Here is an 18,552-nt window from a genome sequence, read left to right as displayed (position 1 = left end):
GGTTTGGATAATGGATTTTTAAAATCCGTCGGGTTCGTGTTCGGGTTCGGGTCTCGGGTTTGGAGTCGGGTTCGGGTTCGGATTTTTAAAAATCCGCCCCGAATCCGACCTGTTGACATCTCTACTAGACTTTCAATTTGCCAAACCTTATATTGAAGGTGAATACTTCTGAAAGCAAATATAGATGTCGGGCCATTGGGAAACTAAGTTTCTGAGCCACATATATAAAATACAGGTTTTGCAGGGTTATTTGTGAAATTCTCTCTCTCTCTCTCTCTCTCTCTCTCTCTCTCTCTCTCTCTCACGTTATTCTTGGAAAAATATTGAGAGTCAAGCATAACCTTCATATTTTGTAAACAATAATTTCTTAACCCTTTAATAGCTGGCTATTCGATTTAAACTTTTCTCAGTAGGTACCAAAATTCTCATGAATATATTTCTGATAAATACATTCTCTAAAAAGCCCAATTACTTTTCATATCTACTTATTGCCTGATTTTACTANTCAGTATCAAGATCACGATTTCTATATATCAGGAGAGAGCTATGGAGGTAAAGATATATTATTCCTCTAAGTATTCCAACTAAATTTGGGTCAGTAGGTACCAAAATTCTCATGAATATATTTCTGATAAATACATTCTCTAAAAAGCCCAATTACTTTTCATATCTACTTATTGCCTGATTTTACTATTTGTACAGCCACAGGCCCACTGACCCAAATTTAGTTGGAATACTTAGAGGAATAATATATCTTTACCTCCATAGCTCTCTCCTGATATATAGAAATCGTGATCTTGATACTGAGGGAACCTTCTCAACCAGTTAATGAGGAAACTATAAGCATCCTTAGCTACAAAAAAAAAAAAAGAAAAAAAAAGAAAAAAGGATTAAATAATCATAAGGTAATTATTAATTATAAAACTTACATAAAGTTCATATGCAAATGGCAAATTTAGAAGGTTAATGAATAAATTACCCACAACTCTATCATCTACTGCAGTGAGATCAGAGGATGTGTTTGTGTAGGAAAACCCAACTCCAACAGGGGATTCCAAAAAGAGCAAATTGGCTTCTGATAAAGCAAAGGAACAAAAACAAAAAAAAAACAAAAACAAAAAAAAACTGCATGTGAGAGAGGTTAGTATTCACAACTACAATATTTTAAAGATTTTATTAAGTTGGTTTTCTATTTCTCAATGTACTTGATGACTTTAAATTCTCAGAACAACAATTAAGGGGTATACTTACAAACCAAAGGGTAAGAAAAAATTAAATAACCTTTATTCCAAGCATGGTTATTGAATTCAAGTCCTGTCCCAAATTTTTGGACCCGTAAAGGCCCCAATTCCACAGCTTCTCCAAAGCCTATTGATGAGCAACCAGGTCCTAAAAAACCAAAATAAGAAACATAAAAATATAAAAATATGCTGACACCCATCTCAAGTCTCAACTATAGGCGATTTTGAAATAGACTCTTAACATTATCTTTTATACAGATCTCTCTCTCAATCTTTTCATTTTTCTTCTCTGAGTTATTCTTCTGAGTTAATTTGGAAACTTTATAAAATTCAGCAACTCTATTAGTTATTAATCATCAACTGTTTAAGAAAACCTGTAATTTCATTAGCTAAAAGTGGTAAAATTCGTCGAATTTAATGGTCTCATTGTTGTATTTAGCAAAATTCTCAAAATAACTGAGTAAAATTATTCAATTAAAGGAAACAATTATTTCTATTTTCTAAAATTAAAGGACATAAATTCATTTAATTTATAATACACGAAAAGAATATCAAAGGAAGAACACCAACTATATGTTATTCTATGTATTTGATTTACTTATGATGAGAATATTGTTTATTTATTGCTTATCATAGTGCATGAAAAGATTTAGAGAGAGAGAGAGACCTCCATTGAGCCAAAGGAGGAGGGGCCTCTCATGGGGAAGTGTTTGTGCCTCAAAGAACCAATAGAAGAGGGCTCTCCCATGCACCTCATTCACTGTTATGTATCCTGAGTAGTGAGAGATTGGTGGGCTATTTGGTTGCCCAGGGAGATTTATAACTCTATCACCTTCTTGGGCAGTTAAGTCATGCTCTTCTTGCTCTTTTATTGGAGATTCAATGCTGTGAGAAGGTGTGAGAGAAAGGGAAATGGCGGTGATGAGAAGCGGATAGAGTACTTGGGGCCTCATAGTAAATGCCATGGCTAGGTAGGAATAGGGTGGATGTGAGGTATGGAGTCAGAGAAATAATATATAGAGAAAGCTATAATGGATGACATTGTCATGAAATAATCGAAGTGGTATCGCTATGCTAGATAGGGGCATAGAAATGGGCATCTCTCTCTCTCTCTCTCTCTCTCTCTCTCTCTCTCTCTCTCTCTCTCTCTCTACAATGGTTGATATTGTACTGAAGCGATCAAAGTGGTATCTCTATGTTAGATAGGGGCAAAGAAATGGGCGTCTCTCCTCTCTCTCTCTCTCTCTCTCTTAATAGGATGACCAAATAAAAATACTATATTCCAGCTTTCTTGTGAAGCAAAAGTTCCAAATTTTTTTTTACAGATAACAGGTCATTGCGTCTTGGAATTGAGGAACAATTTCAACTCAAAATTGGCACTACCCTCTATTTTAGTAATTATTAGGGATCAACAAACAAGTATGCTTCTACTCAATGCATTTGATATTTAGTTGCTGAAACTCATCAGAGCATCATCCAGGAGGCTAACAAGCAGAAAGCAAGATTACACCCAAAAAAAAAAGCTTTATAACTTTTCTAACTCTTAAGAAGATAAACTGAGCAGCCATAATTAGGAGGACACAGTTGAAACATGTAAACACAACGGAAAATAAGATGTGCTGGCAACCAACATACATCTTTTTTCTCATAAGAAGAATGGAAATGGAATTAATTCACCACTTCCACTAAGATGAGCTGCAAATTTGCATGTAATCAGAAAGAAGCTTCTTTTAGCTATTTGAACTGAATGCATGTGATAAATAGCCGCAAAATTTTCCAGTAAGATTTGGTCTCAAGCAAAATGACATGGTAGAGAGAGGGACAGACAGTAAACTATTATAATATGATGACTAGTAGGATGGGTTTCCACTGAAGTACAGAAGATGAAATTGTTGTCGAAATTCTGTCGCATTTACTGATTCTTTAGTTCCTGACTGTAATTCAACATCAAAGTTTTACCTCTTTACTCCATCTATGACGAGTTGCAAGAGAATGATTAAACATGGTCAGCACATGTTTAACAGCTTTGTGTCGTGCTTTTACAGCTTAATTGCACAGCTAGAAGTCAAATTGCAATTTAAAAGAGATCAGACTTCTTAGATTATAAAGAATTCAAGAAAATAAAAAGATTGCATGACAACTGACTCAATATGGAATCGATCACTGACATTTGTTTCCTTTTTCAACAAAATAAGATATTTCATCAAGGATAAACATGCAAAAGCCCAGTGTTTAAAACAAGCCCAAGGCGCAAAGGGCTGCTAGAGCCTAGGCGCAAGGCACAGGCACGCACCCAAGAGAGGTAAAGCGCACACTTTCATAGAAATTGAAATTAACTGAGAAATTCTTTACTAATAATTATTAAGTAGCACTAAATACTCTTTAAAATCATATTATCAGAATAGATATTCTATAACTACCCAAATAATCACAATTTCGGAAGAAAAAAAATGAAGAAAAGAGAAGAAGCCAAGCAATATATATGATAATTTTAAAAGCCAAAATAATATAGATAAAGTTAAAGAACAAATTGTCTTTTGTCTCCAAATAAAGGCCAGCATAAAGATAACTAATAATTCAAAAACATATAGGAAACTTTGATGTAAAAAACATATAACTATAAGCATAAGATCGTGAAAAAGTGACATGTATAAAAAATTAAAGTTTCAAGCCACAAATCATTAAAAGGGCATCACGATCATATGAAACTAAGTGTTCAAGGCTCCAAGCCAAAAAACGTCACACTAGAAATGTTAGCTAGTCCGCATTCGGACGAGCAGGAAAAAGGGAGAGAGCCGGAGGAAATGGAGGAACGAGAAAGAGGGAAGAGCAGAGAGGAGCGGAGAGATTTTGATGATTATTTAGTGTTTAGATTATGTTAGTTTAGGATTTTGAATTCATCTAAGATGTTTCAATCCATTAGACCAATAAATATATGGATCCAAACCAAGGTTTTAAGTGCCCGTCGGCACGGGCCGTATCCACCGTGCCGTACCGTGCCAACAAAATATCGGCACGATATAGATCCCGTGCCAATGGCATAACTGAAAACCCTATATTCTTTAAATTAATAAATAATTTCCTCAATAAAGTTCAAAAGGTGTGATAAAAAGACATAATAAATAGTTAGACTATTTTGTTGCTAAAGAAAATAAATATTTCATGCTATTATGTGTCAGCACATAAGAATTTTTTTGACCGGCACGCATCGGCACGACTCGGCACGCACCGTGCCACACAGTGCCGGCAAGTTTCCGGTACGACTCCGTGCCACGTCACTTAAATCCTTGATCCAAACCTATTAGAGTATATAAACCTGTTAGATGAAGAAGGTGCGCCTTGAGCGCGCCTTGGCAACCTCGCCCGCCTAGGGGCTGCTTAGGCGTTGGCCGGTGAGCCTAGCGCTTAGGCGCCTGGATTTTCTAGAACCATAACAAGTACCATAATACCTAAATAAAGGACTTGAAGTTGCAGATTTTACATAACTAGTACATAGGTGGTGAGTATGTGGTATACCTCTCAAATGTTATTAGTTGACGGTGACAATAAATTATTTGCTGTTTCGAACATACATAAATAAGGTCAAGAATCAGAGAGATATTCAAGAACCTTTGACGCATTATTGTACAATTAATCATGCATTAAGTGTTTCAAATAACTCAACTATCGAGTTTCCTAAGCTTTTGATTAAAATTTAAAGCACGATCTCACCAAAATAAAAGAGCCAATCTTTTGTAACTGAGTTGAGTTAGCTTACCTAATCTCAAGGTAGTTATGTAATTTTACACCATGTTAAGATCATTGTCTATCCAGTTTTCAAGCAATCCAATCACAGGCGCTAGCAAAAACTATAGATCATATAGATACTCAGAAGGCTTGTAAAGAATAGTATAGAACATCCAATATGCCAATGTAAACTAATCCAAGCTAAAAAGAAAAAGAAAAAGAAAAATTACCATATGATTGAATCCACTAGAAGTATTTGTAGATGAAGTTAATTGATCGATTTCCTTTTAAATGTGATTGCCTGTGTCACTGACCTGAAACTAGTTGAAATTGAATGAACTCCTTGTTGATCTCGACAAAGATAGAACCCTACCAAAACCTTGACCCTTGCCGTGTGGCCAATACCTCATCCTATAATGTGATCTCCCCCCCACCCCCCCGCCCCAAGCATGCTCTCGAGATTGAGCTGCAAAACATGCAGCAGCAGCAGTGGGTGAGCCATCATCGAGCACCTGGCATACACCAACTGGTTCCAGTACATGCAGGTGAATTTGTTGCAAATTGATGCGACAAACCAGGTCCAAGCCCCAGTGACGGCGTTGAACACCTTGCACACGAGCCGCCGATCGCCACCACAATGTCACTGCCCGAACAAGCGGTGTAACCAGGCAATCGCGGCGTGGTGGGGTCGAACTCTAACCCTACCGGTGTCACCTCGCACTCCGGCTCCAATCGCATGAAGGGCCTCTCCATCGTCCGCGGCAAAACCCTAAACGCCCTCATCATCGGATTGCACATGTAGTATACCCCCCGACTCCGCACGGGCGAGCAACACAGGAGGCCATTACAAGAAGCCCTAATTATGACCCGATCGTCCAAAAAAATCGACCGGAAGCGTCAAAAACCCTAGAACCCGATCAACACATACCAAATCGGGGGTAGATTGGGCGTGACGGGGGGATTCGATCACGATCCCGCGGGTGTTGGAGTTGAGGGCAAAGTGGAGGTCGAACGAATGCTTCTGGGAAAGCACTCCGCGCCTCAGTTTGCACAAGGAGCCAATCGGAGGAGGGATTTGGCTGGTAGCTGGGATCTGGATGGAAACGGGGTGGGAATCGGGGATCAAAAAACGATCTGAGACGCAACGGCGATGACGACGAAATGCTGAGGACGGAGGGCATGGGCGTCGACGAAGATCCGGGTTCCGTTTGTTCCTTATCCAGCTACGGATCTTCTCCTTCGCCATTGTTGAGGTATGAGGAGTTGGTGTGGTGTGGATGCAGCAGAGAAGATGAGGTAGAGCACGAGAGAGAAGGAAGAAGAGGTAGAGAGTGAGGTAGCAGAAGAGGAGTAGAGAGGAAGAAGAAGAGAGTTTTGGGGCTAGTTCGTTGCAACGGCTGGTATATATTTAGATTATTTGTGGAGTCCAATGTAATTTTATACAAGACAAGGGCCCAAGTGAAATTGTGTCAACTGTTGTTGGGCTGAGCTGGGCTGCTTAACCCGTTGGGCCCGGGCCGAGCCACTCCGATCGTAACGGGTCGGATCCTCTACGGGTTAATGGTATACACCGAGCGGGGAAGCGGTTATTAGTTATTACATTTGTGCGTGATGGGAGGGGCATTTTGGTAAATTGAAGGGGTCATGGCGTCTGAGGTGGAATCCGCCATTAATGGCGGTTTCGAGAGGGAGGGGAGAGGATCGTATTTCGTGAACTTGGTTCACCACGTCACTGTGAACCGCACCAGTAAACAGCGACAAGGACGCTTGCAGAATGTGCCAAAGGCTTTTAGTGGCCCGGTTCGTAGGACCAGTCCAGGCAATAACTTTTGCGGCCTTTATTGGGCTAGAGTTACCGGGGATCCAGTGGGCCTGCTGGGCCATAATATGTAACTAGTGTGTGATTGGGTCGGGTTCGGATCGGGTTATACAACATACCCGATCCAGTGCCTGTTTGGTACTGAAGGTCATGAGAAGCTTCTAGAATCCGAATCCCAATAGGGCAGATTATGCTGCTATATTGTCTCAAATATGGATGTAAGGGTGCGTTTGGTTGACGCTATCTTTTAAAGATTTCTAGTAATTCAATAGGAATAAAAGTTATGACGGTATTATTGATCAAATCTAGCCCACACATCCTCTATTATTGATCAAATCTCTTGGCAATTTAATTATTTATTTATTTTCTCTCTTAAATTGGGTAGATAGTTCTTCCTCTCTACCTCTCAATCAATTACTTCATGTCATGGGCAATATTTTCTGCGAATGCATTTTGCAGGGGGCAAAAGGAAAAAAAAATCACTTCATAACAATCATTTTCATCATCACCATCATCATCATCATCATCATCATTTGTGTGTGGGGAGTTGATTCCCCATGAGGAAGGAGTTGATGAGCACAAGAGCTTCCCTAGGCTTGTTGAGGGGCACCAAATGACCGGCTCCTCTCACCGTCGCCATTGTCAACCCCTCGTACTCCACGAACCTCCCCGCCACCTGCACCGCATTCCTATGTCATTTTCTTGTAGAAAAATAAAATTAACTGAAGGAGTTTTTGTCACACTTCAATAATCCCATATCGGATAGGAATGAGAATGTGATTGGATATATATATATATAAGACGTAGACACTAGTAATAATAGCTGAGATTAAGCATTTTGGACCAGTGGTTAGATCCAATAAGTTATTATTGTCAGTGGGCTGGATCGTTATATTTGGTATCAGAGCCGGTTCACCAGCTGGTAGTGTGAGATGAGTCAGAGCCTTAACCTTAACGGGGGGAGTGTGTCATACCCCAATAATCCTATATAATAGACTTAAATGCTGGGCTTAAGCATTTTGGACCAGTGGTTAGATCCAATAAGTTATTATTGTCAGTGGGCTGGATCGTTATATTTGGTATCAGAGCCGGTTCACCAGCTGGTAGTGTGAGATGAGTCAGAGCCTTAACCTTAACGGGGGGAGTGTGTCATACCCCAATAATCCTATATAATAGACTTAAATGCTGGGCTTAAGCATTTTGGACCAGTGGTTGTGCCCAACGAGTTATTATTGCTAGTGGGTTGGGTCGTTACAGTTTTTCGATAAACTCATTCTATTCTTTCTTATAATATAATGATTCTGTCTACTAACACTAATGATTTATTGGATCTGTATTATTAGTCTAAGATACTAGTTATTATTACTGCTATGCTGGACAGTTATATTTGGCATCAGAGCTAGATTATCGGAAGAAAGTATGAGATGAGTCTCATATTATTTGATAATTTTGGACTATATATAGGAACGCCAGAGCACAAACGAGAAGAGCATGTAATAACCGAAATAGTCTTTACCTCCATAGAATTTGGATTATGATTAATTATATATATAAAGGATGTGGTATTTTATGCGGCAGTTTCACTACATCATCTATGTCTCAATCAATCAAATTCTTTCATTTGAGAGAATAGAACAATAATTTTTTTTTAAAAAAAATATGATGAGATGATCAGTAAATCCTAAGGGCACAATTTGATTGATTGGAGACATGAGTAATGCATGCGGTGCCGTTGCGACATTTTAAACTATTTGTATATAAAGACCAAAGACTCAATATTAAAAATTAGGCACATGCATTTTAGGATGTTGGTTTAGATCCAATAAATTATTATTGATAGAGCGGACTGAAACAGTACAAATAATAATATATATTAATTTTATGAGCACTAAATTCTTATAAAAAGGAATATTGAAAAATTTTGTAACATAATGCAGATCAATCATGTAGTTCACTTTTTTAAGTGTAGCCATGGTAGAAAATTTCCCATCACTAAATCAATCTCTTTAAGATAATTAGTTGTATGACTTTGTTTATAAAAAAAAAAATTACAAATTTGCGATGCTCATTCAAAGCGACCGCCTCTTTTACCCCAATTTCTAAAGCAGCTTCTCTACTCTATATATATTTTTAAAAAATATATATATCTAGAACCTTCGCCTGCAGTTCATCTATTTTCTCAATTTTTACTTAAAACAAGAAAATTCTGCACGCTTGGCGTGGCAGTTGTTTGATTTATTTTATTTTACTAATGAAGTTTGATTGATGCTTACATATTAAATTTAAAATTTAAAATTTAAAAATTTGTACTCTGATTCAAATTTTCATATGCAAACCTGCTTGTTGTGGTACCAAGGTTGCCAGTGGGTCTTAACTGGGAGGCCAAGTGCTTCCATGCAGTATCTGGATCCAATCACTGGAACCCTCCCATCTGCATCACCACTACATGTACACACACACATATATGGAAGGATCAAATAAGAATATTGGGATAAATAAAGAGTAAACTTCAATTTTCCCCGCTGTCGCATGTAGTGCAATCCGGTCTCGCATGTTCGCGAGCCATCCCCCGTATCGCCTGAAGGACTCGAGATCGCTCGCTTCGTTTATAAACAAGCCGACCAACGAACTAGAATTTTTCAGCTCGTTTAATAAACGAGCGGAACACGAACTGGGATCAGCTCACTCGTGTTTGGCTCGATAACAGCTCGAATACATATATTTTATATTTATATATTTTATTTAATTTATATTTTTATATATAAATAAATAATTATATATAATATATCTTTTTTTATTTAAATTTTAGTAAAATAAAAATATAAATGCGAGCTTAATTATAAAAAGACTCATTTATATGTAAGGTTTCAACTATCAAATCAAAGTCTAATGGATAAGATTTTATAAATTTTTTTTTTATATATATTTAATCTAATCTCTTTTAATTTATTGTTTATTGGCCAGTTCGTGAGCCAGCTCGTGTTCGACTCGTTTACACCCCTAGTCGCATGCATAACGCGTTATTACTTTGCCACTGCGTAGTTCGAAAAGTTATACTTAACTAACTATCTTCTGTTTTTAATTTTTAAAACAAAAACAAACTATCGTCAAAATAGAATAGTAAAATAATTCTCTTTGAAAACCACAAGGTAATGTCCTGTTTAACAATATGTCTTTAATATTGTAAAAGAAAATAAAATTGTAGAACAGTTAAATAGAACTTTTTAAACTATAGGTTGGTGAAGTGAAAATACACTACACTATAGAGTAGTTAAGTGCAACGTTTTAACACGCAGGGGCAAATTAAAGTTTGACCATAAATAAAACAATTGAGTCAAAATTCACAAACAATTGCTTGGGCATATAGGCAACTTTTTTAAAAATAAAAATAAAGAGGAAATGCACGTTACTTACTCGTTTATTTTTTTTTTCCTTTTTGGCTAAATTACAGAGAATCCCCTTATAAATACCTTTTTTTTTAGTTTTTCTTTCTAACTTTCAAAAATATACATTTTATCTCCTTAACATTTCAAGTTTTTACAATTAACCCCCCTTCCGTTAGGATTCTATCATATTCTGTTCATTTCTTATAATTTATACCGAAAATATCCTTCAAAATGACAGAAATATATTAAAAACTTATAGGAAAAGAAAGACAATTTGATCATTTTACCCTCAGCATTAATGTCGTATCCTTCTTAAAATATTTTTGAAATTTTAAGAGAGCAAAATGTAGATTTTTGAAAGTCAAAAATGAAAAGTGAAAAAGTAAGTATTTATAAAAAAAATTTCTATAATTTAACCTTTTTTGTTTTACATAGTAACTACGTGGTTTGTAAAATATATCACTTTACCGCTATGTGTGTAATACGTTTTTCGACTTTAGTATCTCAGTCAATGACAAATTTTTATGGTGATACAAAAGAAAAGATCAAAGAATAGTAAAGTGAAACTATTTAAACTAAACAAGTAAATACGTTAAACGACAGGAGGGCAAATTAAAGTTTTTCCTTAAATTGGACTGGTAAAATAAAGAAGAGGATACAAACCTGTAAAGCCATATCCTTAGTCCACCTTTGATGAGCTTGGAGTATATAGGTAGTACAGAGAATACAGAGAAGTTGTATGAATTTAAAATGGGATCACTGCAGGAAAAAAAAAAAAAAAAAAAAAAAAAAAAAAAAAAAAAAAAAAAAAAAAAAAAAAAAAAAAAAAAAAAAAAAAAAAAAAAAAAAAGTAAACAAACTATAAGATTTCATTACTTTTTCCTCTATCCATGTTTGATAAGATTCTTATTATCTTAATGGCTCCATTTGGTTCAGATATAAATAAGAACTGGTTATTTCAAGAATACATACAAGTTCAGCTATAAGCAAGAATTAGACCAATTTTACGTTTGGATGAAAATTAGATTGTTTATGTGAATAAGGTAAATAATATTTGAATGGTTAAAGTGGAACAGTAAAAATAAGAGTTGCAATTTTAAATTTAAAATATTTTATCTAAGTAATTAACATCAAAATATTAATTAAAAATAGTTTAACAAATTAATAAATTTATTAGCTACGAATATTGTATAAAGTAATAAAAATATATTAATTAATTAATTAATTAAATATAAGAGATAATTTAACTTGTTCCAGCTTGTTCCAGCTATTGAAAAAAAGCTTGTTTCGGCTTGGGGTGCGAACTATTGTTCTCACCTCTTAACTGATTATTCCAGGATAACCCGTTAAGCTGGAAACAACAGTTTCAAACTACCCCATTTCTTGTTTTCACTCTCTGGTGTGTCAGGATGGAAACTTTTTTGGTGAAACAAGAAACAATCACACGAAGTGGTGGAACTTAATTTCTAAAGTCTAAAAATTAATTTTCAAGTGCATGAAAATTCAGATGAAAAGTTAATTTCAGCCGGAAAATTAAAATAAACGGACTTCAAGTTAGTGCATGCAAACCTTTTTTTTTTTTTTTTTTTTTTTTGGAAACGTCCTTATACTTTTATCGCTTAAGTAGATGGTTCAAAGTAAATAAATATAGTTAAAAGGCCAAATTATAGAAAATTTCTTTATAAATATCTGTTTTACTATTTTTCTTTTCTAACTTTCGAAAACCTATATTTTATCCCTCATCGTTTCAATCTGTTGCATTTAGCCCCTTCCGTCAGGGTTCCATCATTATTCCTTTCATTTCTTGTAATTTTTATCGAAAATACCTTTCAAAATAACAGAAATATATGAAAAAATTATTTTTTTTTTTATAGAAGAAGTAAGAATAATTTGGTCATTTTGCCCTCTCCGTTAACGGCATATCCTCCTAAACATATTTTTGAAAATTTAAACAGAAAAATTATAGAATTTTAGAAGTCCGAAAGAAAAAGTAAAAAAACTAATATTTAGAGAAAATTTTCTACAATTTAGCCTAGCTAAAATCATGACCACAAAAAAAGGGAACCAAAAAAAAAAAAAAAAAAAAAAGAAAANTATCCTCCTAAACATATTTTTGAAAATTTAAACAGAAAAATTATAGAATTTTAGAAGTCCGAAAGAAAAAGTAAAAAAACTAATATTTAGAGAAAATTTTCTACAATTTAGCCTAGCTAAAATCATGACCACAAAAAAAGGGAACCAAAAAAAAAAAAAAAAAAAAAAGGAGAAAGGAAAGAGAGGTTTAACTCACCTGCAAACATTCCATTTTCCTCTGATCTTTCCACTAACATTTGCATGAAGTGATCTTTGAACATCAATTTTGTTGAAGTAATCCTCCGCGTAGGCCGAAAAACACGGATCATATCCTGAATACATCCTAATCCTACCTGTTAATCTCACCTAAGATCCACACACAAACACAAAATAAAGTCAAAATCTAAGGGTGCGTTTGGTTCGCGTTATCTTTTTAAGATTCCTAGTAATCTAATAGGAATAACAAAATATGACGGTGTTTGGCTAAACGCACTAAGTAATCTAGTTGGTAATATTAGATTTACTTGGGAATAAGATTTATCCCAAAATACTAATCTCATTCCCTTGAGGAAGGATGAGTATCCTCGTATTAATGGATTGGAATAATCATAATAAGTCTAATATCTTTCTTTCTTCCTATCCGCCGGCTAGTTGGTATTATTTTTCTTTACACTCTAACTTCATATTTCTCTCTAAGCTTATCTTTTTCTCTCTAAACTTTAACTCTTTTTCTCTCTCTAAACTAAGCTCTCTCTCTCCCTTTTTTCCTAAAATCTCAATTCTCTCACTCCCTCTAATCTCGACTCTACTTCTCTTCCTATTTTTTTAATTATGCTTTCTCTCTCTAACCTATGTTCTCTCTCCTTTTTTTCTAAAAAAATGTTAAAATTTTTTATAGCATTATCTAAAATTAATTAAAGAAATAAATATATAAATTGTATATTTTTTTGTAATCTTAAATAACACGACTAAATAATATGACCGTACGAACCAAACACAGTAATGCCACATTCTTAGTAATAGGATGAATATGAATAAGATTCTCGGACATCTTTTTATTCCTAGTAATCTTTCATAGTGCGAACCAAACGCGCCCTAAAGGTTAAAATACAGGAAATTTTCTCATAAGTGTCCATTTTTTTACTTTTTCTTTCTGAATTTTAAAACTTGTATTTTACTCTATCAAAATTTCAAGTTGATGCATTCAGTCCCCTGTCCGTTAGGTTTTTATCGATATTCTGATCATTTCTTATAATTTATACCAAAAAATATCCTTAAAAGTAACATAAATATATTAAATAATTATTAGAAAATCCTCTTATATAAATATTCTTTTTTTTTTCACCTTTTCTCTTTATCTTTCAAAAACCTACATTTTACCCTCTTAACATTTCAACTTGTTGCATTTAACCCCCCTCTATCAGGATTCCAACACTATTCCGTTATTTTTTATAATTTATATCGAAAATACTCTTTAAAATTATAGAAATAAATTAAATAATTATTTTTTAAGAAGAAGTAAGGATAAAATTTGGTCATTTTGCCCACTCCGTTAACACGATACCACCTTTGAAAATATTTCTTAAATTTTAAGGGACAAAATGTAGATTTTTGAAATCCGAAAAGGAAAAGTTAAAGAGCGGGTGTTTAAAGGAGAGTTTTCTGTAATTTAGCTTTTTTCTTACATAACAAGTAAAAGCAGTTTGGTCATTTCACCCTCTCAATCTATAACTTTTTGAAAATATTTCTAAAATTTTAAAAGGGTAAAATATAAATGTTTTTTATAGTCAGGAGAGAAAATAATTATTTACAAATTTTTTTTTTTTTTGTATTTTAGCCAAATGTAAATACAAAAAACTACTGATATTGTGTTGCAAATTAATCATCAGTAAAGCTTATAATTAAGTATTTTTTGTGTTTGTTTGGTCCGACTTTTAGAACAGCTTCTCTATTTTGTGAGGCAGAAATTAGAAATTAGCAATCTAAATATGCAAACTTTTTGACTGGAACGTGAAGTCACAATGGCTTCTATATATGCATTTTTGTCTCTAAGAATAAACTTTTATGTCTTAAAAGTAGACATTACAAACTATAGCTATTGCTTTGTGAAATCTGATGAAAAAACTATGGTAAAATATATGGAGAGTCCTCATATGGCAACTTGGTCTTCGTAATTTCAATTAAATACTGTTCTCCGAAAACTTTTAAAAGGAAAAAAAAAATCTAAGTTTTCGTATAAAATGACCATTTTACCTTTCTTATTTCAGTTGAATTCATAAATAGTCAAATGACATTTTACAATAAAAATCATTTTTTTTTTTTCCCCCTTACCGGCCAAAGATTAACAATTAAAATCATGGGCCAAAATTGTCACGCGGGATAATAAATGGACCATCCATATATTTTACCATAACAAAACTACTATGACTCTTTCGCAGAAGTTCCAGCTAAGTCAAATAAGCTCTTCGCAGATAACAAAGAAAAAAGAAATAGTAATCTTTGAGTCACCTTAGATTCAGCTCCAGTTGTATCATCAGCTGCAGGTGAAGATGTTGTTTGCGCAAGATTACACTTTGGTGCATAAATGTTGTAGATGTCAATCAAGTCATACTGTTCGAAGACGACGTTCATCGCGTCGTTGCAGGCGTTCGACCAGTTATCGGTCTTAAAATCGCAGACTTTGTTAATGAGCTCGTAAACTTGATCCGATACGACGGCGTGGCTCCACGCATACTCGGCCAATCCTTTGTAGTCATAGTAGTTATCTGTCTCTGGGTTTCCAACCTGCAGTATTTGATCACTTACTGTCACTTATTTGCGAACACAAAAAAGGAAAAAATGAAGAAGAAAGAAAGAAAATTTTGTTGTTGCATATAGAATAGAGATGTTCTACAAAAAATATAACATATTGATGGGTTAAGATTAAGGATTTAAGTGTCGTGGTATTGAATCGTGTCGAAATTTACTGGCACGGTATGACATAAGTGCGTACTGAATCGTGCTGATATGTGCCAGTCACAAAAATACATGTGTACCGATATATTATGGTATAAAATCTTTAATTTCTTTAGCGATAAACTAATTGCTTATTATGTATTTTTATTAAATTGTTTGAACTTTACTGAGAAAATTACTATATATATATATATATAGAGAGAGAGAGAGAGGATGTGTGGGCTAGATTTTGGAAAGTGATTTTAGANCATAATCAGATTTCAAAAAGTAAGTTGTTGATTTTGAATTTGGGCTTGTAAAATTAGAAAACTAATTCTAAGAATCTAAATCAGATTTTGAATTAGGATTTAAGAACAAAACGTGGTTTTTTTTTTTTTTTTTTTTTTTTTTTTTCCTTCAATAGAGCTTTCGACAACTTTTTTTTTTTAATTCAAAATCTGATTTAGATTCTTAGAATTAGTTTTCTAATTTTACAAGCCCAAATTCAAAATCAACAACTTACTTTTTGAAATCTGATTATGATTTTGAACTCAAATTTTATATTAGGATTTAAATATTAGATTCAAATTTAAATATAAATTTAAATTTAGACTTCAAATTTTAAATTTTATATTTTAAGTTTTAAAATAACTTTATAAAATCACTTCAGAAAAATTACTTTTTTGCTTGACTCAGCCAAACACTCTACAGCTTTAACTAAAATTAATTATCCAAACCAAAATTAATTTTGCAGAACTTCACTTTTCAGAATTTAGGACAAATGACCCCACATATATTGAGCCAAGAATCTTTGGTAAAAAGTATGTATTGAGAACCATCTTAATAAATGTGTTTGTTTTGTACCTTTTCATTAATTTCACCCCTTTCTTATCCTCTTTTATCTCTACTCAACACCTCTATCTTTTCTATGGATCATTCTTACACTGCTCTCTAATTTCTAAACAATTATGTCTTTCTCTAATCGTAAATAATAATAAAAAAAAAAAATTGAAACTCAGAATATTATTACTTTGGGCCGATTGGAGACCGCTATCTAAAGTTTTGAAAGTACGAAGTTACTGCATGAAAAATCAATTACATAAGTTACAAAATTCTCTTAAAATTGTTTCTCATTGATTTGGCACATATATCACCACCAATATATATTTATAATTGTGCAAATATTTTTTTCAAATAAGTTGGTATTTGCATGTTTTTCATGTGCCTCTAAAAGACTTGTGTGTTTGCGCGCATGCCGTGACAGAAATATCTATGTTAAATTTATATTAAAAATATACTCCAAATTTTTGTAACATTTTTGAAAGAAAACATAAAAACTAAAATTAGAACAATTATGCAATTTAGTGTATGCAAGAGTGTATGTGAAAAAAAAAGAAAAACTTTTACACTTACAATAAATCCTTTGAGATTGATATACTTGTACTTTTTCTTGTCCTTGTTGCGCTCATAGACCAGTTCTGCTAGCTGAGGTACATAATGCCCTGCAACATAAATTTCAAAAAATATATATATATATAATTTTTATAATAATTGATATGTGAAAAGAGAAAAAGTTTTGAGTTTTCTAAGATTAATGTTGCTCTCGGATATATAGGGGTGAAAATGAAGGAATACGGTCAAATTTTTAACAAAATCGTATTCACGTTCATATTTTTTACATATGCGAATTCGAATGCAGATATGTATCGAATGCTAAATTTTTGTTGACATATTTGCTAGAAACGAATTCGGATTCAGATTTGATTCAGATTTATATTCGGATATTATTCGGATAATAATATATACTAATATGTTTATTCAATATGAACTAAAATTAGCACAAATTAGATGCACAAGGCAGTTAGAGGTTCAAACTATTTGGCAGTTATAATCCAATGAAAAGTCACAAATTGAAAAGTCACTTCATAAAACACCCGTTCATAAAGTGTCACTTCGTGAAGCATCCGTTTGTGATCTATATAAGCTCATAGCGTTGGTTGTTGAAGGACTAATGGTTTAAGAGTTTAAGTCTCAATTTATAATAATATTTCATTCTTGTTTCTTATGCTACTTTTTTTTTGGCAACTTAATCGAGTGGGTGCTCAAAAGCTCGATTTCTGTATTACAAACACAGTTGAGGTTCATGCTTCATTGTATTCTGGGAGACTATTCATTCATTGACCCAGCGCACACTAAATTATTCGAACAATGGGGACGAGTTTAGTTTTAATTAAGGAGAATAGTATTGCTACACGTCTTGAAATCTTTTTTATCTTTCTAAGTCATATACTTTTTTTTTACAATTTATCGAACATTTATCCTAACCATTTTCACCCCTATTATTGGATTGGTCAGTTGTAAAATTTAGGGATAACTTCAAAAAACCTCCTTGTGGTTTCATACTTTCTCACTTTAGTACCCTGTGGTTTAAAGTGTATCAATTTACCCCCCCCTGTGGTTTCGTTTTTCTCCTTTTTTTTTAATCAATTTTATTATTTTTTTTCTTAAATCAGTGACAAAATTAAAATTAAAGGGTACTAAAGTAAATATTCGGTAAATCTAGATAGATATCTGAAGTTTTTTTTGTATATAATTTAACGAAATATTAAGAAAAAAGCTATAGAAAAGATAAAAACAAAACCACAGGGGGACAAATTGATACACTTTAAACCACAGGGTACTAAAGTAAGAAACTGTGAAACCACGGGGGGTTTTTTGAAGTTTTTCCTAAAATTTATAAATATGAGAGCTGTTGTCTCACATGGGAGGAATCTCCACAAACCTAATGTGACATGTGGGGCCCACCACCATTAGCATGATGGGCCATAAATTGGCACAGTATGCATGGTTCTTAGAAATGGGTAGAGGACAAGAATGATATTTTGTATTTACCCTAATCTTTTATATGGAAACAAAGAGGGGTGGAAGCAGCAGGACAAGCAGATCGACACAAGTCCCTGTTCCCAACCTTTTTGACTGGGGTTTGTGGAGAGCATAATTTTGGCCTAGAAAGAAACATCCTTTTTTTTGTTTTTAGTTTTTGTTTTTTTTATGAAATTTTGCTTATGCCCTTCATTGTGCAATCTTTTACAGAAATGCCCTTAGTGGTAGTGGGCATATGTAGGGGTGGCAATCCAGCTCGCTGTTCGCGAACCGGCTCGTGTTCGGCTCGAAATGAGCTCGAGATCGGCTCATATATATAATATATATTAATAAATAAATATATATACTTTATTTAATATATTTATATTTTATATACATAAGCTCGACATTAGCTCGGCTTGTACTCGCTCGACTGGGGTCGAGCACAAGCCGAGCAAATAATTTGCTCGACTTTTTAGGTCGAGCACAAGCCGAGCAAATGATTTGCTCG

At 33.8% G+C, this 18,552-nt stretch overlaps 1 protein-coding gene across 8 annotated transcripts in view; it reads right to left on the bottom strand.

Moving 5' to 3' along the window:
- LOC109728029 (serine carboxypeptidase-like 33) overlaps positions 1-18,552 on the bottom strand; it is a 31,311-nt gene that overhangs the window by 10,160 nt on the left and 2,599 nt on the right. The window contains exons 1-7 of one of the 8 annotated variants that reach the window (XM_020258304.1): positions 5,198-6,034; positions 3,201-3,299; positions 2,877-2,936; positions 1,909-2,126; positions 1,282-1,389; positions 980-1,075; positions 761-853 (exon numbers count right to left, since the gene is read on the bottom strand). In XM_020258304.1, the coding sequence (XP_020113893.1) occupies positions 761-853; positions 980-1,075; positions 1,282-1,389; positions 1,909-2,126; positions 2,877-2,890 (529 nt within the window). In that variant the 5' untranslated portion in view covers positions 2,891-2,936; positions 3,201-3,299; positions 5,198-6,034. Of the gene's footprint in view, positions 1-760; positions 854-979; positions 1,076-1,281; positions 1,390-1,908; positions 2,127-2,876; positions 2,937-3,200; positions 3,300-4,998; positions 6,355-7,113; positions 7,463-9,122; positions 9,229-10,835; positions 10,932-12,462; positions 12,612-14,753; positions 15,030-16,592; positions 16,682-18,552 lie in introns of those variants that run through there. The other 7 variants (XM_020258302.1, XM_020258303.1, XM_020258305.1 and 4 more) reach the window with 7 other exon arrangements.

The sequence above is a fragment of the Ananas comosus genome, linkage group 23 (assembly GCF_001540865.1).
Source record: "Ananas comosus cultivar F153 linkage group 23, ASM154086v1, whole genome shotgun sequence".
Taxonomy (NCBI): Eukaryota; Viridiplantae; Streptophyta; class Magnoliopsida; order Poales; family Bromeliaceae; genus Ananas; species Ananas comosus.
Note: the sequence above shows the minus strand (reverse complement) of the source record. Positions and strands in the feature narration are given on the sequence as shown.